Raw genomic sequence first — 21,350 nt, 5'->3', positions numbered from 1 at the left:
GTGGGTTTTTTTTTTTTTTTTACAAAGCAGACATTGAAAAGAGCTGATAAAAAACAGCTGACAATTTCAGAATCTAAACAGCAAAGCTGACTGTATATGTGTGTGCGCGCATGTCTGTGTTTGCATCTTCTATTAAAGAAACCTAGCCAGGATAATGACTTTCCATAAATCAGTCTGACCCCTACCCTCCCCTTCGCCTCCTCCCCCCTTTGTTCCCTGCTATTCAACGTGAGCTTGTAAATCTTGCACCCAATGCAATAAATTGCCATTTATTTTCTATCTAAATGTCTTCCCCATTCTTTACTTACCATATTCTAATGATTATAGGAAATGCTTCCTAATGAAATCAGCCTGAAAGGCAGTGCAGAGACCCTTGCTGCTTTTTTTTCTTATAATATCCAGTTTTGTTTCCTCCAACACAGCTATTGATGTGCTAGTGATGGTTCCTAGGGGACCTTAGCAGCACACGGTTAAATACACCTCAGATAATGAGCACTGGACTGAGCAGAGATGGGAGGAGCCCCTCAATAGGCAATCAGAAGGGCATTACAGGGTACAGTGCTGGTCAATGCAGACCGCCCCAAAAGTGTTTGGCACTCCAGTCTACCAGAAACATTGCTCATTAGCTTCAGGACACAAAGCACCAATATCACCATCACTGACTTGATTTGCTGCAGGGAGAGAGGTGTGGTCAATCAGAGAAAAGCTGTAAACAGGGAAATCAGATGGACAGGCAAGCGCATAGGAGAGGATGGCAAAGATTTGCCCAATACATGGCCTCTCCAAGCTCCCAGAAGCACATTAAATTATGACAGATCATTTTCATTTGAGCCATTTTCTCTCTCCCCTCACGCCAATAAAAATTGGAACAGACTTTTTAAATTTTCATTGTATTGTATGATTGCAGTATTGTTTTTTTGGGGGGGTTTTGTTGTACACTTTGTTTTATTGTCTCACAATTTAATACTTATTATAATCTACTTCAGGTTGCCTATATGAAGTGGAATATCAAGCATGAAAATAAAAGTAAAGCACAGTAAAAAAAAAATCATGGGACAGACAAAAACAACTGCCACCGAGAATGGCTGTGTTGGAGGAAACAAAACTGGATATTATAAGAAAAAAAAGCAGCAAGGGTCTCTGCACTGCCTTTCAGGCTGATTTCATTAGGAAGCATTTCCTATAATCATTAGAATATGGTAAGTAAAGAATGGGGAAGACATTTAGATAGAAAATAAATGGCAATTTATTGAGAAGACTTCTTAGGCTTATTATTTAGGAAACATGCTTTTCACTTCTAGAAAAGCTTTGCACAGTATTGGCATTGCCCTTTTTACCCAAAACACCTTGTCATACCTGTATATTTGTTTACTCCAGCTTCCGCTGCAACGTCAGATAGCGCCAGGATCCCTTGAGACACATCGCTCATAGTCTCATCCATTTCAATCAAGATGTGTGGACCCACATTGCCATTGGCATAGTTAGCAATATATATGGAGTACTTTCCCGAGCCCTGTATATAAGATATAATAAGAGGGCACACATATGAGGAAAGATAGGCAGCAGAAGGAGATGTATAAAATGTACTCTCCAGAATGCTGAATTTATGTTCCTTCAACACCAACAGGCCGATGCAATACAGTGCGCTCAGCCGAGCTCTCCAAAATTAACGCCTGCCCCAGAGGCAGGCACAGGTTAGGGAAGCTTGTACAACTGAGCATCTGTTTTCCTAACCCACTGACAGCCACCTCTCCTGGACTCCCGCTGGCCAGGAGGCGCTCAAGTTCCCCATGCGCCTCCTTTTTACCGCGGCAGCCGATTTAAATATTAAATTGGGTGCCCCGGAGAGGTCGATCGGCGCATGTTAGGAAAGCGGGCACTCAGTCATGAGCACCCATTTTCCCCACACAGATATTGCATCAGCCTATAAGAGGGTAGTCTAACGGAGTGGAGGACTAGCCTACTGGTTAGAGAAGCAGACTGTAAGCCACAGTAAGATAAGGTTCAAATCCTATAGCAAAACATAAGCCCAGTACTGGTTAAATCACACTTGTTGCCAGTCGTTTGGAGAGTGAAATTTAAGATTTTATTGTTGGGATTTAAAGGCCTTAATGGATTGGTACCCTCCACTTTTAATGCAGCACCTAAAATTTATCAGCCTACGTGTAACTTGAGACCTGCTTTCCAGAATTTGATGGGTGTTCCTTAAGTCGATTAGATTGAGGAGTGTTGAGAACGGCTTTTGTGTGTTCAAGGACCAGTTTTGTGGAATGCACTGCCAGGAGTAATAGAGGAAGAGCACTCAGTGAAATTTTGCTAAATGTTAAAGGCACATTTATTCCAGCATGCTTTCAATGCGTGATGTAATATGGTTGACCTTGCGAGTTAGCGGCTTTTTGATTTACCTACTGGCACAATGTAATGAGGGGTTGTTATGATATTTGTTTTATTTCTCCTTTTAAGAAGTGGATGTTTTTCATTGGTTTTACTTTGGTGTTTATTCTATGGTATGTTCTTATTGTTATTGCTGTGTGATTTATGGATGGTACCTTGTAAACCACTTAGTAAACTTGATTTGTGGTACAGAAATTTATAAAATAAATACATAAATAAATGTGACCTTGGGCAAGATGCTTCCACCCCCATTGCCTCAAGTGCAAACAAATTGTGAGCCCTCCAAGGACAGGGAAATACCCACAGTACCTGAATGTAATCTGATTTGAAGGGTCTGCAAGGTGGAATATAAATCAGATAAACAAATAGCCAGAAGCCAAGAAAACAATTTCTGTAGAAATACAAACGATATAACATGTTCAATTCAGACTGCAATAAAAGAAGCATACAATGTCACCTCCTATTAACAGAAAGACAATAAATGGAAGGGCAAGAACAACCATTCCTATCGAACCTGATCCAGAAACCAACTAAGCCATCATAGAAAAGAAACAATCACCATACAAAATCAGGGATCTTCGACAGAAACAGAAGAAATCTTGCTGCATTTTTAAAGGTAACAGAAAGGTTTTAGCCTAAACCAATTTTGTTTGTTTTAGAAACAAGTTCTGGCGATTTAGGGATTAGCCTTGTACAACTGGATCCTTTCTCCCTTGACTCCTTCATTCCCGGCATCACTGGCCTTTCAGTATTGCGGGCGCACTTGACTCATCGAGGCTTTTTGCACCTGAATAGTGAAACTGCGTTTCGGATATTATGTATTCTGGCTTGCGTGTGGTCTACGGATGTGCCGTCATTTTAAAAGCAGGGAAATTACATTGGCTTTGTTTTCTAATTTCCCATTTGAAACACAAAACGAGCCCTGTTTTAAGCCTAGAATATTTAAATTATTCCTTGTTTCCTACTTTAAAAAAGCAGTATTTTCAAACCCTGTTGCCATCTGACATTCTGACAAGTGACTCAACATATAAGACTCCCCTGCCTCCCCCCCCCCCCCCCCAGTAACATCATGGTTAATATCGACCACACAGGGATGGCAACTTAAACCGGTGCGTGGGCATAACATGTGTGCACGTTTGTCAGCCCAGGGACACAGCCATTTCATATCATAAAATTGCGCGCGCATGCGTGTGTGTAAGTAGTCTCACACCTATGCACGCAAAGGCCGCTTCTATCGCTAAGTGGGGAGACTTTAAAAGACACGTGAGCCAATGCCATTACCAGTTCCCCCAGTTCGCTAACGTAAGGGATAGGACTTCCAAACCCCCTGGTTTACTAGCCTCCTTTCTCACGTTAACCCCGACCTTTAAAACCCCGTTGATCTGCCTAGAATTTTTTGTGCTACAACTTACACGTCAACCGTAGCAGAAGTAAAGTTACGCAGCAGGGGACCCTAGCGAATGCCTGTGCAGGTAGGTTTTTACATGGTAATTTCAAGTTAAATTTCAGGAACAACCCTGCTCCTCCCAGACCATGCCCTCACCCCACCCCTTTATGGGAAATTTCGTTTGTGCGCCCAGCAGCAAGTACACGCATATCCAAGTGGCTTTTCAAATCCGCTCGGTGCGCACCAACCCCCACGTATTCATGCATCCCTAATTTCAACATGTCGGGCTTTAAAAATTCACCTTTTAGGGTGTGTATGGAAATGCTTTTTTTCCCTATTCATCTCATTTGTTTTTCCTTTGTCATTTTAGTGCAAGCTAATTAGTTTTAGCATTCACTAAATACTTTTAGTATGCGCTAAAATCATTTTGTACTTTTGTGTGCACTATAATGACCAAAATGAAATATTTTGTACTTCAGTGATACTTCAGGAAAGATTATGTTACACTCGCCGCCCGCAGCAGCTCCGCGGTGCGGCCCTCTCACCTTTCCAAGCAACCCCCAGGCTCCAGCTCTCCGTCGCTCGCGACAGCGGGCCACCGGCTCCGACCTCGGGCCCATGCCAGCACCTCCAGTCCTGCTCCGCCTCCCAGGACTTCCAGCCAGGGTGCTTCCATTCGCGGAGAGATGCCGCCAGCAGTGCCGTGCCTCTCCCTAAGCGTATGCTCACGCATCAGTAGAACCTTTAAAGGGCCCGCGGCGGGAATCTGGCTGCGGACCCGGATGCTGACATCAGATCCTTCAGCGTATAAAAGCTCAAGGCTTGCACAGAAGCTTTGCCTTTGCAACAGATCTTCTCGGTTCCTTGTTTGGTTCTGAGTACTCGTTGCCTCCGTGTTTCAGAGTTCAGAGTGTCTTCCTGTTCCTGTGTCTTCGTTCGTCTTGCTTGTACTTTGACTGACCTCCTGGTGCCAACCTCTGCTATGTCCGATCTTGCCTGCCTTCTCCAAGCCCAAGCACTGCTACGTCTGACCACACCTTGCCTGCCTTCTCCAAGCCCGCCCACTGCTATGTCTGACCTCGCCTTGCCTGCCTTCTTCAAGCCCAACCACTGCTACATCTGACCACACCTTGCCTTCTCCATGCCTTGACCACTGCTACGTCCGACCACGCCTGCCTTCTCCGTGCCTTGACTACAGCTATGTCTGACTACACCTGTCTTCTCCGTGCCCTGACTCTTGCTACAAACGACTATGCTACAGACTCTGTGTCCAGAGTTCTATGTTACTTACTACAGCTTCTCATTGCCGCCAGCATTCATCTGAATCGGACAGTGATGCCTCTGTCCCTATCCTCTGGACTTGGACTCCTAAGGCTTCGGCCTCTCTGCTCAAGCACCTTCAGTCAAACTCCGTTCCTTGGTGCTTGAGTTCCTGTACTGGGACCAGTCCAGGATAACTCTACACCACCTGCTGGCTGCTGTCTCTGAGCTGAACTGCTTGCCTTCATTGTTCTACCTCGAGGCCCACCTAAGACCTGCCAGCCCTGGCACCCAAAGGCTCAACCTGAGAGGAACGTGGGCTGGTATAGGTAAGCTCCAGTGAAGACAATTAAAGACAAGATAAGAAGGCTGTGGATGGAACCCATCCCACTGCAGCTGAAGACAGAAAGGAAAGAGGTCTGGGAGGGCTTCCAAAGATAGAAATGAGAGAGGGCTGTGGGAAGAGCTTATCCCACTCCCGACACAGTAGAAGACAACAGGAAGACACCTGGCATGAGAGAGCAAAGCATGGGGGCAGAAGGAGGAAGAGACTGCTGTTGCCTCATGTGCTTGAGGAAGAGGAAGTGAGTGAAAAAGCATGTATGTGTGTGATTGAAAGCCTGTGTGGAGAGAGCATGTGTATGTGATTGAGAGCAAGCATGTGTTTGCAATTGAAAGTACATGCATGAAAGAGAATGTGTCTGTGGGTAAAAGAGAAGAAAGTATGTGCAGTACTGCCCCAGCCATCTCTAATCCCTGGTAATCTCAGGGAATCTGGAAATCAAGACCTCCCAGGTATGAAGAGAGGGTAATTAGTTTATCCTTATTAGTTTTAATTATTGGGTTTTATTTGATGTGTCTGCTGTTTTGAAATATCTTATTGTTATTGGAAACATTTTCTGACTTTTTGATTTCTGGGTTCAGTTCAGGCCAGTTTTCGTAAAGGTGGCAATATGGAGACAATTATGGTAGATTTGTTTGACTCTGTTCTGCCTTATTTAGATATGGGGACAGATGTTTTGCTAGTATTTCCCGATCTGTCTACTGCATTTCACTTGGTGGACCATGAAATTTTAATCCCTTTCTGCCAGTCTTAGGGAATAGGGGGTTCAGTTTTGAAGTGGATTAGTAGTTTTTTTGCAGATGGGAGTCAAGTGGTGTTTTTTTCAGGGTCATTATTCTTTGCCACGTCCGGTACAGTGGGGTGGGCCCCAAAGTTCTTCTTTATTCCCGCTCCTGTTTAATATCTACCTCACTCATACGTTCTTTTGGCTTTATTCCATTTATTTACGTAGACAATGTGCAAATTGTTGTTCCATTGGGTAAGGATCCTCAACGGATTCTCTCTCTACTCAGTGACTGCTTGAAAACTGAGTAATTGGTTGGGTGATAATTCTTTAGTAGTGAATGCAGGCAAGACAGAGATAATATATGTGGGCAGTGGACAGGATATGTTTCAAGTTGAGTTTGAAGGACAGTTAATTACTGCCGGCACTGATGTAAAATCACTCGGAGACACTACTTGGAGTAATGCTGAATTCAGAGTAGTCCATGGAAAGCCAAATTAATTCAGTTTTGCGTTCTGCATGTAGCAGATTGAGATTGGTGCGACAACTGAAAAATGTTTAAATTTAAAGGCATTGAAGGCAATGGTTTATGCACTAGTTATAGCAGTCATTGACTATTGCAATCTTGTATACTGGGGCTCCCTGGTAATTTAATTCGGAATCTCCAAATAGTCCAAAACATGGCTGCTAGGCTAAAGTCCTGGGCCAGTCTAGGCGAGAATCAGCAGCCCTGTTACTGGTGAAATTACACTGACTGCATGTCAGATTGAGATGTAAATTTAAAATCTTGGTCTTCGCATTTAAGATCCTTTGAGGACAAGGACCTTCTCGTTTGCAGAATAGGACTTCCTGGAAATGCCCACTGAGGGTTATACACTTTCATTTGCAACTTCCTTCAATTAAAAGCTTAAGTCATGTAAGACTTCAAAACCTGTCCTTTTCCATGTCTGTTCCCAAATTATAATATAGTCTCCCATTGGAGGCCAGGGTAGAAATGGACCTGATGAGATTTCAGCGCAAAATAAAATACTGGCTGTTGAAGACAGAGCTTCCAAATTAAATTTTGGGAAAGCTATTCAAGCTCAAGGGGTTGCAGATGTCAGCGTATAATATTAAAACCAGATGTATAAGGGACACCCAAATTAGACCTATTTATATTTTATGGACTCTTTATTCTGTATTAGGTGAAGGGCTGCCTATTTTCTGCATATATAATTGAGGTGAGGTATTCTGCTAGCATGTTGTCCCTGTGTAGGGGTGCATAGCAGCCTGGCTTGTTCTATTTTCCTTATAGTACTCCTGGGGTAATTCTGTGCAAAAAAATTTAAAATTCTGTCCACAAATTCTTAAAATTCTGCATACGTTTGGTCAAAAGTACACAATATACATTACAGTCTAAGTAATTAATTTAAAATGTAATACAGAAAAAAGTTATTACTTAAAGATGTAATGTTTTAAATATTTTGAGCAGAATTTCCCTAAAAGTTCACTGTAAGAGTGACTTCCACCCTCTCTCCCTACTCCCCTGGCCAGTCTCTTTTCACTATACCCTCTCAGGCTTCAACTCCTCCACCTGCCACCATCTCTCCTCTGCCCCTCTAGGCTCAATCCCTTCCACTCTATCTCCACTCCCAGTGTTTGACCCCTCTCTCAGCATTGCCCCTCACACAGGCTCCCTCTGCCCCTCTCTCTCTCTCACACACACACATGCTCCTTCTCTCTGGTGCACATACATACCCCCTCATACAAGCTCCCTCTCTCTCTCTCATGCGCACACACACACACACACTCTCCCTCATACAGACTCCCCCTTTCTGTCTCTCTCGCGCACACATCCCCTCATAAAGACTCCCTTTCTCTCACGCACACACATACTTATACAGGCTCCATCTCTCTCGTGCACACACCCACACAGGCTTCCTCTCTCTCACACATAAATCCTCACACAGGCTACCAATGTCTCTCTCACACACCCCTGCACACTGTCTCCCTCGCTCACCCCCTACACATAGGTTCTCTCTCGCTCACCCCTCCTACAAATAGGCTCCCTCTCGCTCACCCCTCCTACATATAGGCTCCCTCTCACACATACATCCCTTCACACAGGCTCTCTTACACATACACCCACCCTCACATAGTATTCTCTCTCTCACAAACAAGCACCCTCTCATACATACCAGCTCCTAATCTCTCACACATATACAAACTTCTTCACAATCTCCTCACATAGGCTCCCTCTCCCTGGTACTCACACCCATGCACCCTCACACAGGCTCTCTCTCTCACCCCCCAGGATTGCATTCTACACACCTACACTCACACACAGACTCACTCTCACAGAGGCCTGGAACAGGCCTTGGTGTGCCACGAGCGGAGGACGTCCTGCTTGCGGTGAAGGAGCAGGACTTTCTGGCGTGCTGTGAGCGGAGCCCAGCCCGCTCGTGGTGAAGATGAAGCAGGCTCAGGCGTGTTGCGAGCAGGATGGCCTCCACTCATGCTGAGCCTGCTCCTTCGTTGCCGTGACCAGGGTGGCCTCCGCTCGTGGCACACCAGGATCTGCCAAATTCTGTGCACATTCTGCACAGCGGCACTGGATGGGAATTCCCCCAGGATTTTTATGGGAAGTACTTTGAAGTTTTAGGACCTGTTGTAAGATTTGCAGTGTTGCCTTTCCATGACTAAGATTGTTACTGTTTCAGTGCTGGCAGTTAGTGCGGTTTTGATATTTAAGATTTACTACATTGTAATTGTAATGCCATTTACTCTTGGCTTTGAGGACCAAGCCCACATCCAAACATTACCAAAGACCTAATGCTATATGGGTTCCAATTTCTTCTTCGCAGAGGTTTCTGGTTGGCATCATAACATTGCACGTAAATATAAACTCTTATGTTACCGAATCCTAATGGCACCACCCATGTTATTTATGAACGATATTTTACTTTGTTATAGGTGCCCATCTGTAAACCGTTATGATGGTGAATTACTTAATGACGGTATATAAAAAAACTCTTAAATAAATACATAAAAATAAATATAAGTAAGTAATATTTTTACCTCAAAAGAACGTACTTTGTCCTTTTTCATGCAAAATCTATTATAAATGCAATTTTTTTTAAATGTGAGTGTGCATGTGGAAGGTGTGATTGGTGGAGGGTGAATGCCCCCAGTGCTGGCGGTGGGAGGTGCCTACCACCCTTGCAGAAGCCTTGGCTGCAGAGCAGTCCTAAAATTATCCTGCAAAAGCTTATCTAAATGAATTTGTTTAGCTGGATATATGCACCAATGGAGCCAGGCCACTGAATATTTGGTTCAAGTAATCTGGATAAGTTTATCCAGATAAATTACCTGGACTGCCTATGGCTGAATATGGATCTCTTAGTTTAGTAATAGGCAAGCTCTGCTCATTGTAGGGCTCCTTTGCGTCGAGTCTTTGAGTAACAGACTCCTAGGTATATATATGCTATGTAACAGGCCGATTCACTAAAGTCTGCGGGAGAGCGGACGAACAACCGCTCTCCCGGCGCGCACACCGGCCCCTCGCCGGTGCGCGCGATTCAGTTTTCAAATTAGGTGGTACGGTAGAAACGGGAAAAAGGAGGCGCTAGGGACACTAGCGCGTCCATAGCGCCTCTTTTTAGCCCAGAGTGGCGGCTGTCAGCGGGTTTGACAGCCGACGCTCAATTTTGCCAGCGTCGGTTCTCGAGCCCGCTGACAGCCTCGGACTCGGAAACCGGACGCAGGCAAAATTGAGCGTCCGGTTTTCACCTGACAGCCGCAGGCCGAATTCACTTTTTTTTTTTTTTTTTTTTAACTTTTTTTACCCTTCGGGACCTCCGACTTAATATTGCCATGATATTAAGTCGGAGGGTGCACAGAAAAGCAGTTTTTACTGCTTTTCTGTGCACTTTCCCGGTGCCGGAAGAAATTAGCGCCTACCTTTGGGACGGCGCTAATTTCTGAAAGTAAAACGTGCGGCTTGGCTGCACATTTTACTTTCTGTATCCCGCGCGCATACCTAACAGGGCCATCAACATGCATTTGCATGTTGAGGGCGCTATTAGGTGCCGCGGGTTTGACGCGCGTTTTCCTCCCCTTACTGAATAAGGGGTAAGGGAAAACGCGCATCCAAGAGCAGGCTAACAGTGCGCTCCGGAGCGCACTGTACTGTATCGGCCTGTTAGCCAGATAAGACTTATCCAGCTTACATGGGATATTCAGTGCCATACGCACAGCCTTTGAACAGATTTTTGTTGAACCACTCATAGCCTTCCAAAATTTCAAATTTCCCTTTAAGGTTTTGTAAATCAGGTAACAAAGACATGTTTAAATCATACACTGCAAAGCAAAGAGTTTCAAGTGTAATTTTACTAGGCATTAGGCCAACACCCATCTCAAATGCAGCAGCTCCTAAAGTAAGACTAACTCTGAACTCCCCTGGAAATGAAACACTGGAGGTTTCCACAGCTTTTACTCCCAATGCAGACTCCTCGTTACCTGCTGCTACCAAAGCCGGATATAAAGAAATATTGATGGTTCCAGAAGTCTTATTGGAGGGAAACCAAGGCGAAGCTTTGGATCCTGTAAATATCTGCAACATCTCTAACTTTGGGGGCCAGCTTATTTTCAAGTATTGCAAAAATTGAATCTTTCAGGCCTCTAATATTCACCTGGGCAATTCCTGCTACCACGGCTCCCTCCATCTCTTGAGAACCTGCCGTACCTCAATCCTCAGCATCATCAGTCCCTGCAGAAACCACTAGAATGGCCAGACAGGGCCAATGGAATCCAATATGCAAGCAGTGCACTTGCACTGGTTGGCAGTCCAGAGGGGGTAGCAGCCCTACACACAGCAGCCTATGTGTAAGAAGACACCCAGTGCTGAAGTCAGTGGTGGCACCCAACCCGCCAGTAGCCAAAGAAGAAGAGAGGGACTACGGAGCTACTGGTGGAGCCCAACCAGCTGGCAGACAAAAAAGAGGCACCATGGGACCACAGATGGAGTCCAACCCACTGGCTGCTGCAGAAGAAGAGATGCCACAGCTGCCAACAGAACCCAACCTACTGGCGACCAAAGAAAGAATGTGGCCACAGGCAGAGTCTAAATCACCAGAAGCCAAAGAAGAGAGGCCATAGCCACCAGCAGAGCCCAACCTGCCAGCAGTCAAAGAAGAAAAGCCACAGCATCCAATGCAGCCCAACCCACTGGAGATTGAAGATGAAGAGATGCCATAGCAGCCAGTGGAGGCCAACCCACCAGCAGCGGAAGAAGTAGTGTTTCCAACTGTCTGGATTTTATATGGACAATACAGAATTTTAAGGCAGTCTTCAGAAGCCAGATGGAGGGCTAAAATACTAGGAAAATATCCAGATTTTGAGCCTCCAGTCCAGTGCACAGCTATGTTGACACCCACATCTCCTAAAGTAGCCTGAAGGAGCTGTGGTTTAACTCCACAGCCTACTGTAGTGCTACACTACACAGGAAAATTACCACATGTTCCCCCTTTCCCTGCTGCAGCAAGTAGCCCGTGCCCAGAGTCTCCTTCTTCGGCTGCTAGTAGATCCCCTCTTGCAAATGATACACAAGTAAATACCCAGCGGGACTGTCAGCATCTCCCTTCTCCCCCATTGCCCACAACTAAAGGCCATCAGTATGCTGAAACAGAGGCCCTGAGTGTAAGAGTGCCAATGAGAGAGAGAGAGAGCTTGTGTGTTTGTGTGTGTGTGTGGGTGGGTGGGAGAGAGTGCCAGTGAGTGTGTGTGTGTGAGAGAGAGGAAGAGTGAAGGAGAGATTGCCAGTGAGTGTGAGAGATCCTGTGTATGAGAGAGTGAGAGCGAGAGCCAGTGCGTGTGAGAAAGGGAATGAAAGCCAGTGAGTGTGAGTCTGTGTGAGAGAGAGGGAAAGCCAGCCACTAAGTTTAAGCGAACCTGTGTGTGATAGAGTGGGAGTCAGCCAATGAGTGTGAATGAACCTGTGTGTGTGAGGGAGAGATAATCAGTGAGTGTGAGTGTATGAGGGAGAGAGAGCCTGTGTGTGTATGAGGGAGACAGAGCCGGTGAATGTGAGAGAGCCTTTGCGCGTGTGTGTGTGTGTGTGTGTGTGTGTGTGTGTGTGTGTGTGTGTGTGTGAGTGAGTGAGTGAGTGAGTGAATAAACTATGCATCCACCCTCTCCCCACTAATCCACCACAATCATAGGGCATCATGGACCTTTACTTATTCAAGTATTTTGATGTTTATAAGATAGCATATATGCAAATTTATGCTATTTCCATGCATATAAACTGATTTTTGTGTGCACAAGATTTGAAAATTCACCTTAAACATTTTGGTAGGCAGTTATCCATTCTAAGTAACAGCCTGTAAACTTGCATCAGCCCCACTTTTGAATGTGTTCAATTTGCTGAAATCATATTGGCTCTATGTGGATATGACATGCTACTTTTGTAAAATCAATTTATTACTATTGTAAGACATAATATGTCAATAGTACTTGAGATATCACTGCCATCAATACTATTAGAAAATCAAACACTTTCCATATGCACGATCCAGAGTTGTCGCTTCTAAAAATGGTGGCAAGCAATGCACGAGGACCATATATTTGAAGATCTCAAGGGGTAGTCATTTTCTCCTTTCACTATTATCTTCCATCTCCCATTTAAATATTTACGAATTATCAAACTACAAAAGACTGACCAGTAAAGTCAGTAAGCACTAAGCAGCAGTTGATTAACCAAGCAGTGCCTGTTTACACTCTCCTCAGGCAAAATATTGTATGCAGATTTGACTTAATGATAACAGGATTGCAACTATGGGTAAAGAATGTGGTATATAGGACATAACATCAAATTAAATATCTAATAGTTGTGAAACTTAGATTAAACGTGGTCCCTCTCATACAGGGCTCAAGTACAGTGGCAGGGCAGTGTGGGGAAGCCTTCTGTATCACGGTAATGTTTCCCTGGATAAATCAAAGGCTTCTGTTTCCAATGCTATCAGTCTGACGACTTTTCAGAAACATAGGCCTAGAGTCACTAAGCCACGATGTTTTCTCTCGGGAGGGTTCCCACTAACACAAAGGGTGTCACTGCGATAATAGGCCCTTTCCCCGAAAAAATACTGAGGTTGTATGGCGCTTTGTTTTGTCTTGCGGCCAGACAAAGCGGGACAAAACAATGTGGCTAGTGGCCCTTTAGGTGCGATGGTGGCCCCAGCTTCAAGGGACTACCATTGTCTTAGAGGGCCAATCGCAGAAAAATTGGCCACGAAAAGAAGTTGAGCGAGGGTCAGGGCTGACCCCAGGCTCAACCCGGGGCTGCCACTTGTGGTGGCCCCAACACCACAAATAGAAAAAATAGATGTAAGTCCACATGTGGTGACAGCCCCACCCCCACCCCTGTCCTCAATAAAGAGAACCCCCCTCACCCCTTCCCAAAGACATGAAGTCAAAGACAGCCCCACCCCTCCCACCCCATAATACTCCCAAATCATTGGGGGTACAGTGCCCCCCTTACCTCCTCTTCCAAACCATCACAAAAAATTAATTAGTTGTTAGTGGGAACCCATCCCTAAGCTTACCCCCCCCCCCCCCCCCAGACCTCCCTCCCACACCCTCAAACCTTCAAAAATTGCAGCTGATTCAGATATAGAGCTCTGGGCACCCTCTAGCCCTGTGACCAATTGGCGCCATTTTTTCAAAATGGCACCAGCCTGACCTTTCCCTATAACATGATAGGGGCAAGGTCCAGGGATCACACATAGACTTACATCTATTTTTTTTCACTTTGGAGTGTTGGTGTCACCTTGAGTGGTGGTGTTGGTGTCACCTTGAGTGGTGGCACTGGGCTCAGCCTGGGATCAGCCTAGATCTTCAATCAACTTTTTTGCATGGCCTTGTAATCTAATACAAGAACCTCTAATGCTAGATTTAATGAAACCCAGGGAGATGTTAATTTATCGCGCCTGACCACTTTCTCGGTCAGCCATGATAAATTATTAGCAAAGAATTGACTAGCAATGAGCTGCTCTGCATGGATTAACATTATTCATACATGCAAACTGCATGCAAAGCAGCTCATTCCAATATGGGAGAGAATCTGGCCAAGGCCACACAAAATATCACATCTATCACACGATATCACCACGATATGCTCTACTGCGCAATTAACTGTTATGGTTATGGAGGAATGTGAACCCTGGGCTGAGATGAGAGATGACTCCGCCCACAAGGAGGAGCCCTGTGAGCCTCACCGTCAGCAGGTACAGACTCAGTAGCGTGGAACACAGCTAAAGTAGAGATTTTATTATAAATAGAGAAACAATAATGTCCACAGAATGGTAGATGCAGTAGTAGAGTGTTATTGTTTGTAAGGATTTTGGTGGACCCCTGGACTCTGTGGCAGATGACCACGCCCACTGGGGAAGGTCCGTGAGGGGCCACAGGTCAGGCTCAGCTTAGGACACACACAGTTTAGATCTTTTATTAGACAGTGATGGTGAGCCACCAGAGGTGGCAAAAGTGAGCTGGAATATAGCCCGGCTGGGCTTGTAGTCCCTCAGGCTCTGGAACAGCGATCCCACAATGGCTGTGCTGTAGTGGAGAGAAACGGATATCATGAGTAGCAGCAGTGAATGTAGAGTTCAGGAATAGAGCCTTGTTGGTAATGTACTCATGCAGCGGTCTCTCAATATGGAGCACAGGAGCTGAAGTAAAGGCAGGCCCTCGAGAAGCGAGTACCTGGTTCCAGGGAACAGCTCTGAGAGCGATAGATGGTAACTCACAGATGGTACAGGCAGCGGTGTCTTCCAGGCAGAAGTGAAGTCCAGGTAGCGAGTCCAGGAACATGGGCCCTCGAGGAGCACGTAACGGTTCCAGACAGCGACTTGAAAGAGAAAAGAGAGGCCCCAGAGGAGCGGGTACCCCAATAGAGTAGTCCAAGTGGAGGCAAAGTAGCTAGGTTTGGAGAGTGAATCCCATCCGAAGGAATTCCAACCTTGCTAACTTGTAAGCTAGCAATCGCGTAGGCTTTTTGTATCCTGGATGCATGACGTCATCACAGGGGGACGCCCCTGAGGTTCGTGCCACTGAATGTACTTGAAGCAGGGCCACGCGGCGCACGCGCCCTTAGGCAGCTGAACAGCATGGCGGGAGGCAGCGCCCAAGCTGGTCCGGGAACGCTGGAGAGCACGGCAGGAAGACGCCGCGGCAGCCAAATGTCCATCGACCGCAGGAGGAGTCGCCAAAGAGGTAAGGAGGGTGGAGTGGAGACGTCGGGCAGCGACGGTCGCAACATAGTGCTGAGCAGTGGGGAATGCTCAGAGTGAAACCACAGATGAGAAGATCCGGTAGTGGCCTGTGGAGCGGGCTATGCCAAGAATCCCCTCTGACAAGTGTAGGCACCGCAGTAGCACAGATCCGGCCCCTGGCCTGTGGAGCGGGGTACGCCAATACTGTCAGTATAGAAGATGTTGAAGCACTGGTAGAGATGCCGGAACCGGGAAGTGGCTCCTGAAGTTGGTAGGCAGATATTCTGTAGTGCAGGAAAGCTGAATGACTTCTATCAAGGAAGGCAGTAGTGGCCCGGAGTATGGGGTACACCGCGTAGAATCCTTAGCACAGTTCGTAAAGTAGAAGTCTGTCGAGATACTCACAGAAGCAGGTCTGTAGTAGTCAGGCAGGAAGGCCTTCTGAGGAGCGGATAGCCAGGAACGCAAGGAAGCCCCCGAGGAGCGGGTACTCAAGAGCGTCCAGATGCCAAGACTAGCTCAGGAACAGGAAGTCCTAGAAGAGGAGAAATCAGCAAGACAGAACTCCTTGCTAACTCAAGGAAGGCAAGGGTTGGTTGGATCAAATACGCAAGCGGGTTGACATTGGGAGGGAACGCCCCTGAGGTTCCTGCCATGACGTCTTCAAGAGAGGCCCTTTTGCACACGCGCGCGTGGCTAGGTGATTCCAGGTCCAAGATGGTGGTCGGCAGTGCCTGCGCTGTCCCGGGAATGCCAGAGAGGCCGACAGGGGTTGGCAGAGGCCGCCATTTTTCCCAGACTTGATGGAGCGGGGAAAAAAAAAAAAAAAGAGGTGAGCATGAGAGGTCGCAGCCATCTGCGACCGACAGGTGTAACAAACAGTGTCTATCAAGAAATAAATACTATTAAATGTGCATTAGAGCCTTATCGTGGCTTAATGAACCTCCCAGATAAATTTACAAAACTAAAAGAGAAGAGTTAAATAAAATTGTGTAAATTCAAATACAAAATGGTTCCTCTACCTTCATTTGTGTTCATGGTTGGATTGTGGGAGCAATGGGTGAATGGGGTATATGAGGAAAGCACCTGCAGCGTATAGATTCTCCTCAAATAGAGCAAGGAATACGAGAGAATAGTACAAGATGCAGAGGCTGAATTTCTCCATCTGCCCCAGCGGCTGTGCCTCTGCTTTCTCCACACTTACACAGGGTGAAACAGTACGGTACAGCGTAACAGAGAAAACTCGGGTTGGTGAGGTTGTCATTTTTTTTTTCTCTCCTTTGGTCTTTGTGACTCATGCCTGAAAATACACCGACCCCCGGGAAATGATGCTCCGCCTGAACCACCTGGGATTTTTTTCCCTCCCCGTAGGAAAACAATATTGATTGCCCCAGTCAGCATCACTTTAAACAAGCAGACCTTTCAGTTAATGCCGGGCTGACACCTCTGCCAGTGACCCCACTGCTTTTCCAACCGTGCTGCCATCCTTTTGAACAGAGATGCCTTGCAAAAACAGAGGCCCTAGATTATCTGTAGTAGTGAGTATATTTCTCGAGTGGAGAAAAACATTGTTCAAAGCCCTTTGAAAATTGCGGCAGTATTATGTGCCACTGAATTGTCAAAAGGTTTTATCCGTGTTAAGTGCACTTAAGGTAGGAAAATGGGTTTTTAAGAAACTGCTACAAAGGTAGGTTATAGTTACATTTTCCTTTGAAAATGACCCTGTTAGTAAATAAGGCCCTTTAACGTGCACATTCTGATGCAGGACATATCAAATTCATAGAAAGGGAAGCAAAAATCAGAAACAAAAGAAGCCAGAACGTGTGGGGAAAAAAAAAAAAGTTAGATTTTGTTCACGCAACCTCACTAAATTAACATTTAGAAAAGCTTCAGCTGGGCAGAAAATCTGATTTGTGCGCCTTTGGAATTAAGGCCCCATTAAATTAGGCTCCTGTTCTCCTGGCTCCTTTTTTTTTTTTTTTTTTTTTCTGCAAACTGAATCCCTCCTGTTGAAATAGATGGCGCGCGCATCAGTCTCTAAGTTTGGACTGATTATCCAGACCCAGTTCAAGGAAGAGCTTTATCATCCGTTGATTGTCAGCTTGTATTCTTTTGAAGCATTCAGCACGCCCCTTTCTGACACCGGAGCTGCTGCAGGTTGCTGGTATCACTACAACGCAACAACAACAAAAACAACAAAAAAATGGCCAGCTGCTAGCACCTGTGCCCTCCTCTAAGCCGCCTATTGTTCCAGCCTAGCAGCTGTGCCTCTGATTTAGTGATAATCATTAGAAAACAAACTGCAGGAGGAGGTGTAGGAAGAGAAAGCAGGTGACAGGCGGGATAAATCACAAACACACTGGGCTTATCAGTTGACAGGCTCTCCCCCCTCCCCCAAAACATCACCTCCCGTCCCCTCTTCCTCCCCCCCCCCCCTCCTCCCCTGGGACAGCACTGACGACCAGGGGAAAACCACCTAGAGGTCTTTAGGGATTTCTTTTGGTGTGTGCAAGGTTAGGACTCAAATCTAATGTGAGCATGAAATGAGATTAGAGTGGGGGAACTGCTGGCCTATTATTCCTCACTCAGCAAGGGCTAACCAACTTGTCAGGATCTCTTGAATTGTTGCTACAGCTTCTACGCTGAGAAATGCCTTCACACATAAACCTCTTTTGGGCCCAAGAAGGAAAGGCAGATGCTCTGGGTAGGATCCAGGGTGCAATGGAAGGAGTAATTTTAGACTTGAGTTAGTGAGTTTGGTTATCACTAACTTTTACAGTCTGAAAAAGAAAGTAAACATAAGGTAGGCTTACATCGTTTTGGTTTTTTAATTATTCTTTTTCATGGTGCCTTTATTATCCCAGATGCCTTCTAGAACACAAAAATACTAGACTGTGAATAAGGGTCAGAAGAGGGAAGAATTTAATCAGCAAAAGAGATTAACTATTATTATTTAAAACATTTTGTCAAAATCTAGAAGTGGAAGGCCTTGAAGGTGATTCCAGAGATGACGAGGACCGTCTGCCAAACTGTGGGGGACAAGCAGGTAAGTGGAGGAGTTGAGAGAAACAACACTTGTTCCTATTGGTGTTTGATAACCCACTGGGAGATTTGAGTTCCACTCCATACTAAAGCCCTCTAAACCCCTTCCATAGCAAGCTCAACCACCACTTCTATCCTAATAGGGTCATTTTAAAAGGAGTTACATATGTAAATGCAACATACATTTATGCCCATAAAGCATACTTACATGTCAATCTATGCACAATTCAATGCCATCTATTATAGCAATTTTCAAAAGCCCACTTACACGATAAAGTGCATTTACATGTCTAAAACTCAATTTAAGCTCAAATTTTTAAAACCCTGTGCGCGCAGAAACGGGTGGGGGATAGGCACGTGGCTAGGCCGAGCACATTTTCAAAATGGCCCAGCCACGCGCATATCTCCCAGTACGCTCGGAAGTGCCGGGGTTTTGAAAAGGGGCGGGCCAGGGTCAGGAGTCGGCCGGGACAGCGGCCATTGGGCCCTGTCCCAGGGAAGCGGGCACTGGCAGCCGGCCAGCACGCAGAATTTACTCCTGCTCGGAGGAGCGGGTAAGTTCATTAGCAAGAAAAATGAGGGTAGGCAGGGTTAGTTTAGGGGTCAGGGAGGAGAGGGGAAAAGGGAGGAAGGGTAGGTAGGGGTATAGGAAAGTTCTCTCCCAGTACTTGGAGCGGACTGGGAGGGAACTGGGCAAAGCCCTGATCGCCTCGCACGTACTTTAACAAATCCCCCCCCCCCCCCCCACGTGCATGCACGTCGCAACCCATCTGCACATGTGCGTGGGTATGATATGTTATAACATGCACATGGCGACACAAACACACACACACACGTTATAAAGTCGGCACGTCTATGTTTTAAAATCTACCCTTTAGGGAGGATAACTTTCAAAACTGCTCGTGTGCACCCATAAGCACATGTATATGGGCACACGGTAATTTATTACTGTAATTTATATGCACACGATACTTTATAACTATGTATATGTGCAGGTTTTCAAAATATGAGTACAAGTGCATGCAGATATACTCGCGTATCTAAAAACCATGAGGTGCACAAGTTCAGATTTTTCTGGAAAAATGCTGATTTATCCAGCAAAGTAGTGGCATGTAGCCAGATAAGTCCAAAAACTACTATTTAGACAGACAAGTAGCACCATTCCCGCTACTTCTACGGACAAGTAGTGCTTTTCAGACTTATCCAGCTATGTGGGCCTGCTGCTACTTAGCCGGATAAATTAGACTATGGCAAGATAAGTGCCATTACTCATCCAAATAAGTTCAAATTTGTCTGTTTAAGTAGCGGGAAAGGTGCTAGTTAGCCAAATAAGTTGGAAAGGAGCCGGCTAAGTGTGCGCAACTCATATACCCACGATTTGTACTTCTAATTTTACAAGGATATGCCTGTAGATTTTTATTACATTCATTTGACACTTTTTCCCCGTGTAAATCAGGGTATTTTATAACATGCACATGCAGTTTTACCATTTAATCTACCAGTTCACCCAGTCCATCTGCAGCTTGTGAAGATCCTTGCACCCAGACCTCTAGCCAAACATTTTTTCAATTTAATGATGTTTATAATCACTTACACAAGATATTGAGCAGAAGTAAATATACGCAAGTAAAAAAACCATGTGTATGTCACTTTGACAGGTTTTAAAATAGCAACTTATGCACATACATACCAGCAGTGCCCTGGAACAGCCCAGCCCACCCCTTGTTCACATGTGCAATTTTACTCGCAGTCCCTGATGTAGGCGCACGTGTTCTCCATTTTTTTAAAATAGCATATACTCGTGTGTGCGCCATTTTATGCGCGCATGGACTTTTTTGCGTGTGCATCTTTTGAGAATCTACCTCTATTCATGTAAATGCTTTCTAAAAATCAGTACCTAAGAGTTTAACATCCCACGCTAAAATCCCTGCACCGCACTCCACAGTCAAAGTCCCCAACTCCTTTCCATATTAAGATCCCTTCATCTCTTTCCATTCCAAGAGCCCTGCACCCATTCATACAAAGATCAGTGCGCCCCAAGCCATGACTGGTGCGCTACAACCTTCTTTCCTACAGACGGTCCTGCATACTTCATGCTTAGAAAGAAGCCTACCCTCTTCCACACTGACAACCTCAGCCAGCCATCGCAGCTGACACTTTCCAAACTACTCCACACTTACCTTCCTGTCAATGCAAGCCACTGAACGGCCAGCAAAGAGGTTTGCCACGCTCCTCTTGACATTGACTTCATCACTCAGGATGTCTTCCCAGCGTCCATTTCGGAATTTGAACAGTTTATCTGTGTACGTAGCCACACCTGAAAAACCAGGAATGCTGGTAGTTAAATCCTGTACCGTAAAAGACATCATTACCGCTACTGGAATTGCTAAAATGGAGCCGTTTTACACTGTTCAAGGTGAAATTTGCTTCATATCAAATACTATTGTACCAAGTAAAACAAAATGTTTTCCGTATTGCCTTAGCACACCTTCTCGTGGTTTCTACCACTTCCACGGGTAAGTATGCATTCTGTCCATAGTGTGAAGGGGATCACCTTCCCAGCCCTGGGCAGCATTTGGCTGGCTATCCCAGGGTGAGAAACAAGTCTCTTCACAGGGCATCCTGCAAGGCCATACTGACCAAAGGCACCTCCATAAATATCGCAATGTCCACAAGTATCTTGGGCTCCAAAAATAAATGCATTTAAATATGAAAAATTGGTAGCCAAAACATTTTGTTAGTCCAAGGTCCATTATCAAAGTCACAACACTTGCTACAATGTTCAGATCACAAAACAATCATTCCCCACTATCAATCTCTTGGCTGCAGTGGCCTTAGAAACCCCTTTTCACCTCCCCTGTGGTCAGTTTTTGTAAAGATTACACTTAATGCGAATAAGGTCCAGTTCACCTTTACATAATTTCCGATTTTGAAGACCCAAGGGAGGTCCTG

The 21,350-nt window shown here is 45.5% G+C and overlaps 1 protein-coding gene across 5 annotated transcripts in view; it reads right to left on the bottom strand.

Moving 5' to 3' along the window:
- CRTAC1 (cartilage acidic protein 1) overlaps positions 1–21,350 on the bottom strand; it is a 399,993-nt gene that overhangs the window by 165,107 nt on the left and 213,536 nt on the right. For all 5 annotated transcript variants that reach the window (XM_029610137.1, XM_029610138.1, XM_029610134.1 and 2 more), the window contains 2 exons: positions 20,579–20,715; positions 1,357–1,513 (listed from right to left, as the gene is read on the bottom strand). In XM_029610137.1, the coding sequence (XP_029465997.1) occupies positions 1,357–1,513; positions 20,579–20,715 (294 nt within the window). The remainder of the gene's footprint in view (positions 1–1,356; positions 1,514–20,578; positions 20,716–21,350) is intronic.

Source organism: Rhinatrema bivittatum, chromosome 7 (genome assembly GCF_901001135.1).
Source record: "Rhinatrema bivittatum chromosome 7, aRhiBiv1.1, whole genome shotgun sequence".
In the NCBI taxonomy this organism is placed as follows: domain Eukaryota; kingdom Metazoa; phylum Chordata; class Amphibia; order Gymnophiona; family Rhinatrematidae; genus Rhinatrema; species Rhinatrema bivittatum.
Note: the sequence above shows the minus strand (reverse complement) of the source record. Positions and strands in the feature narration are given on the sequence as shown.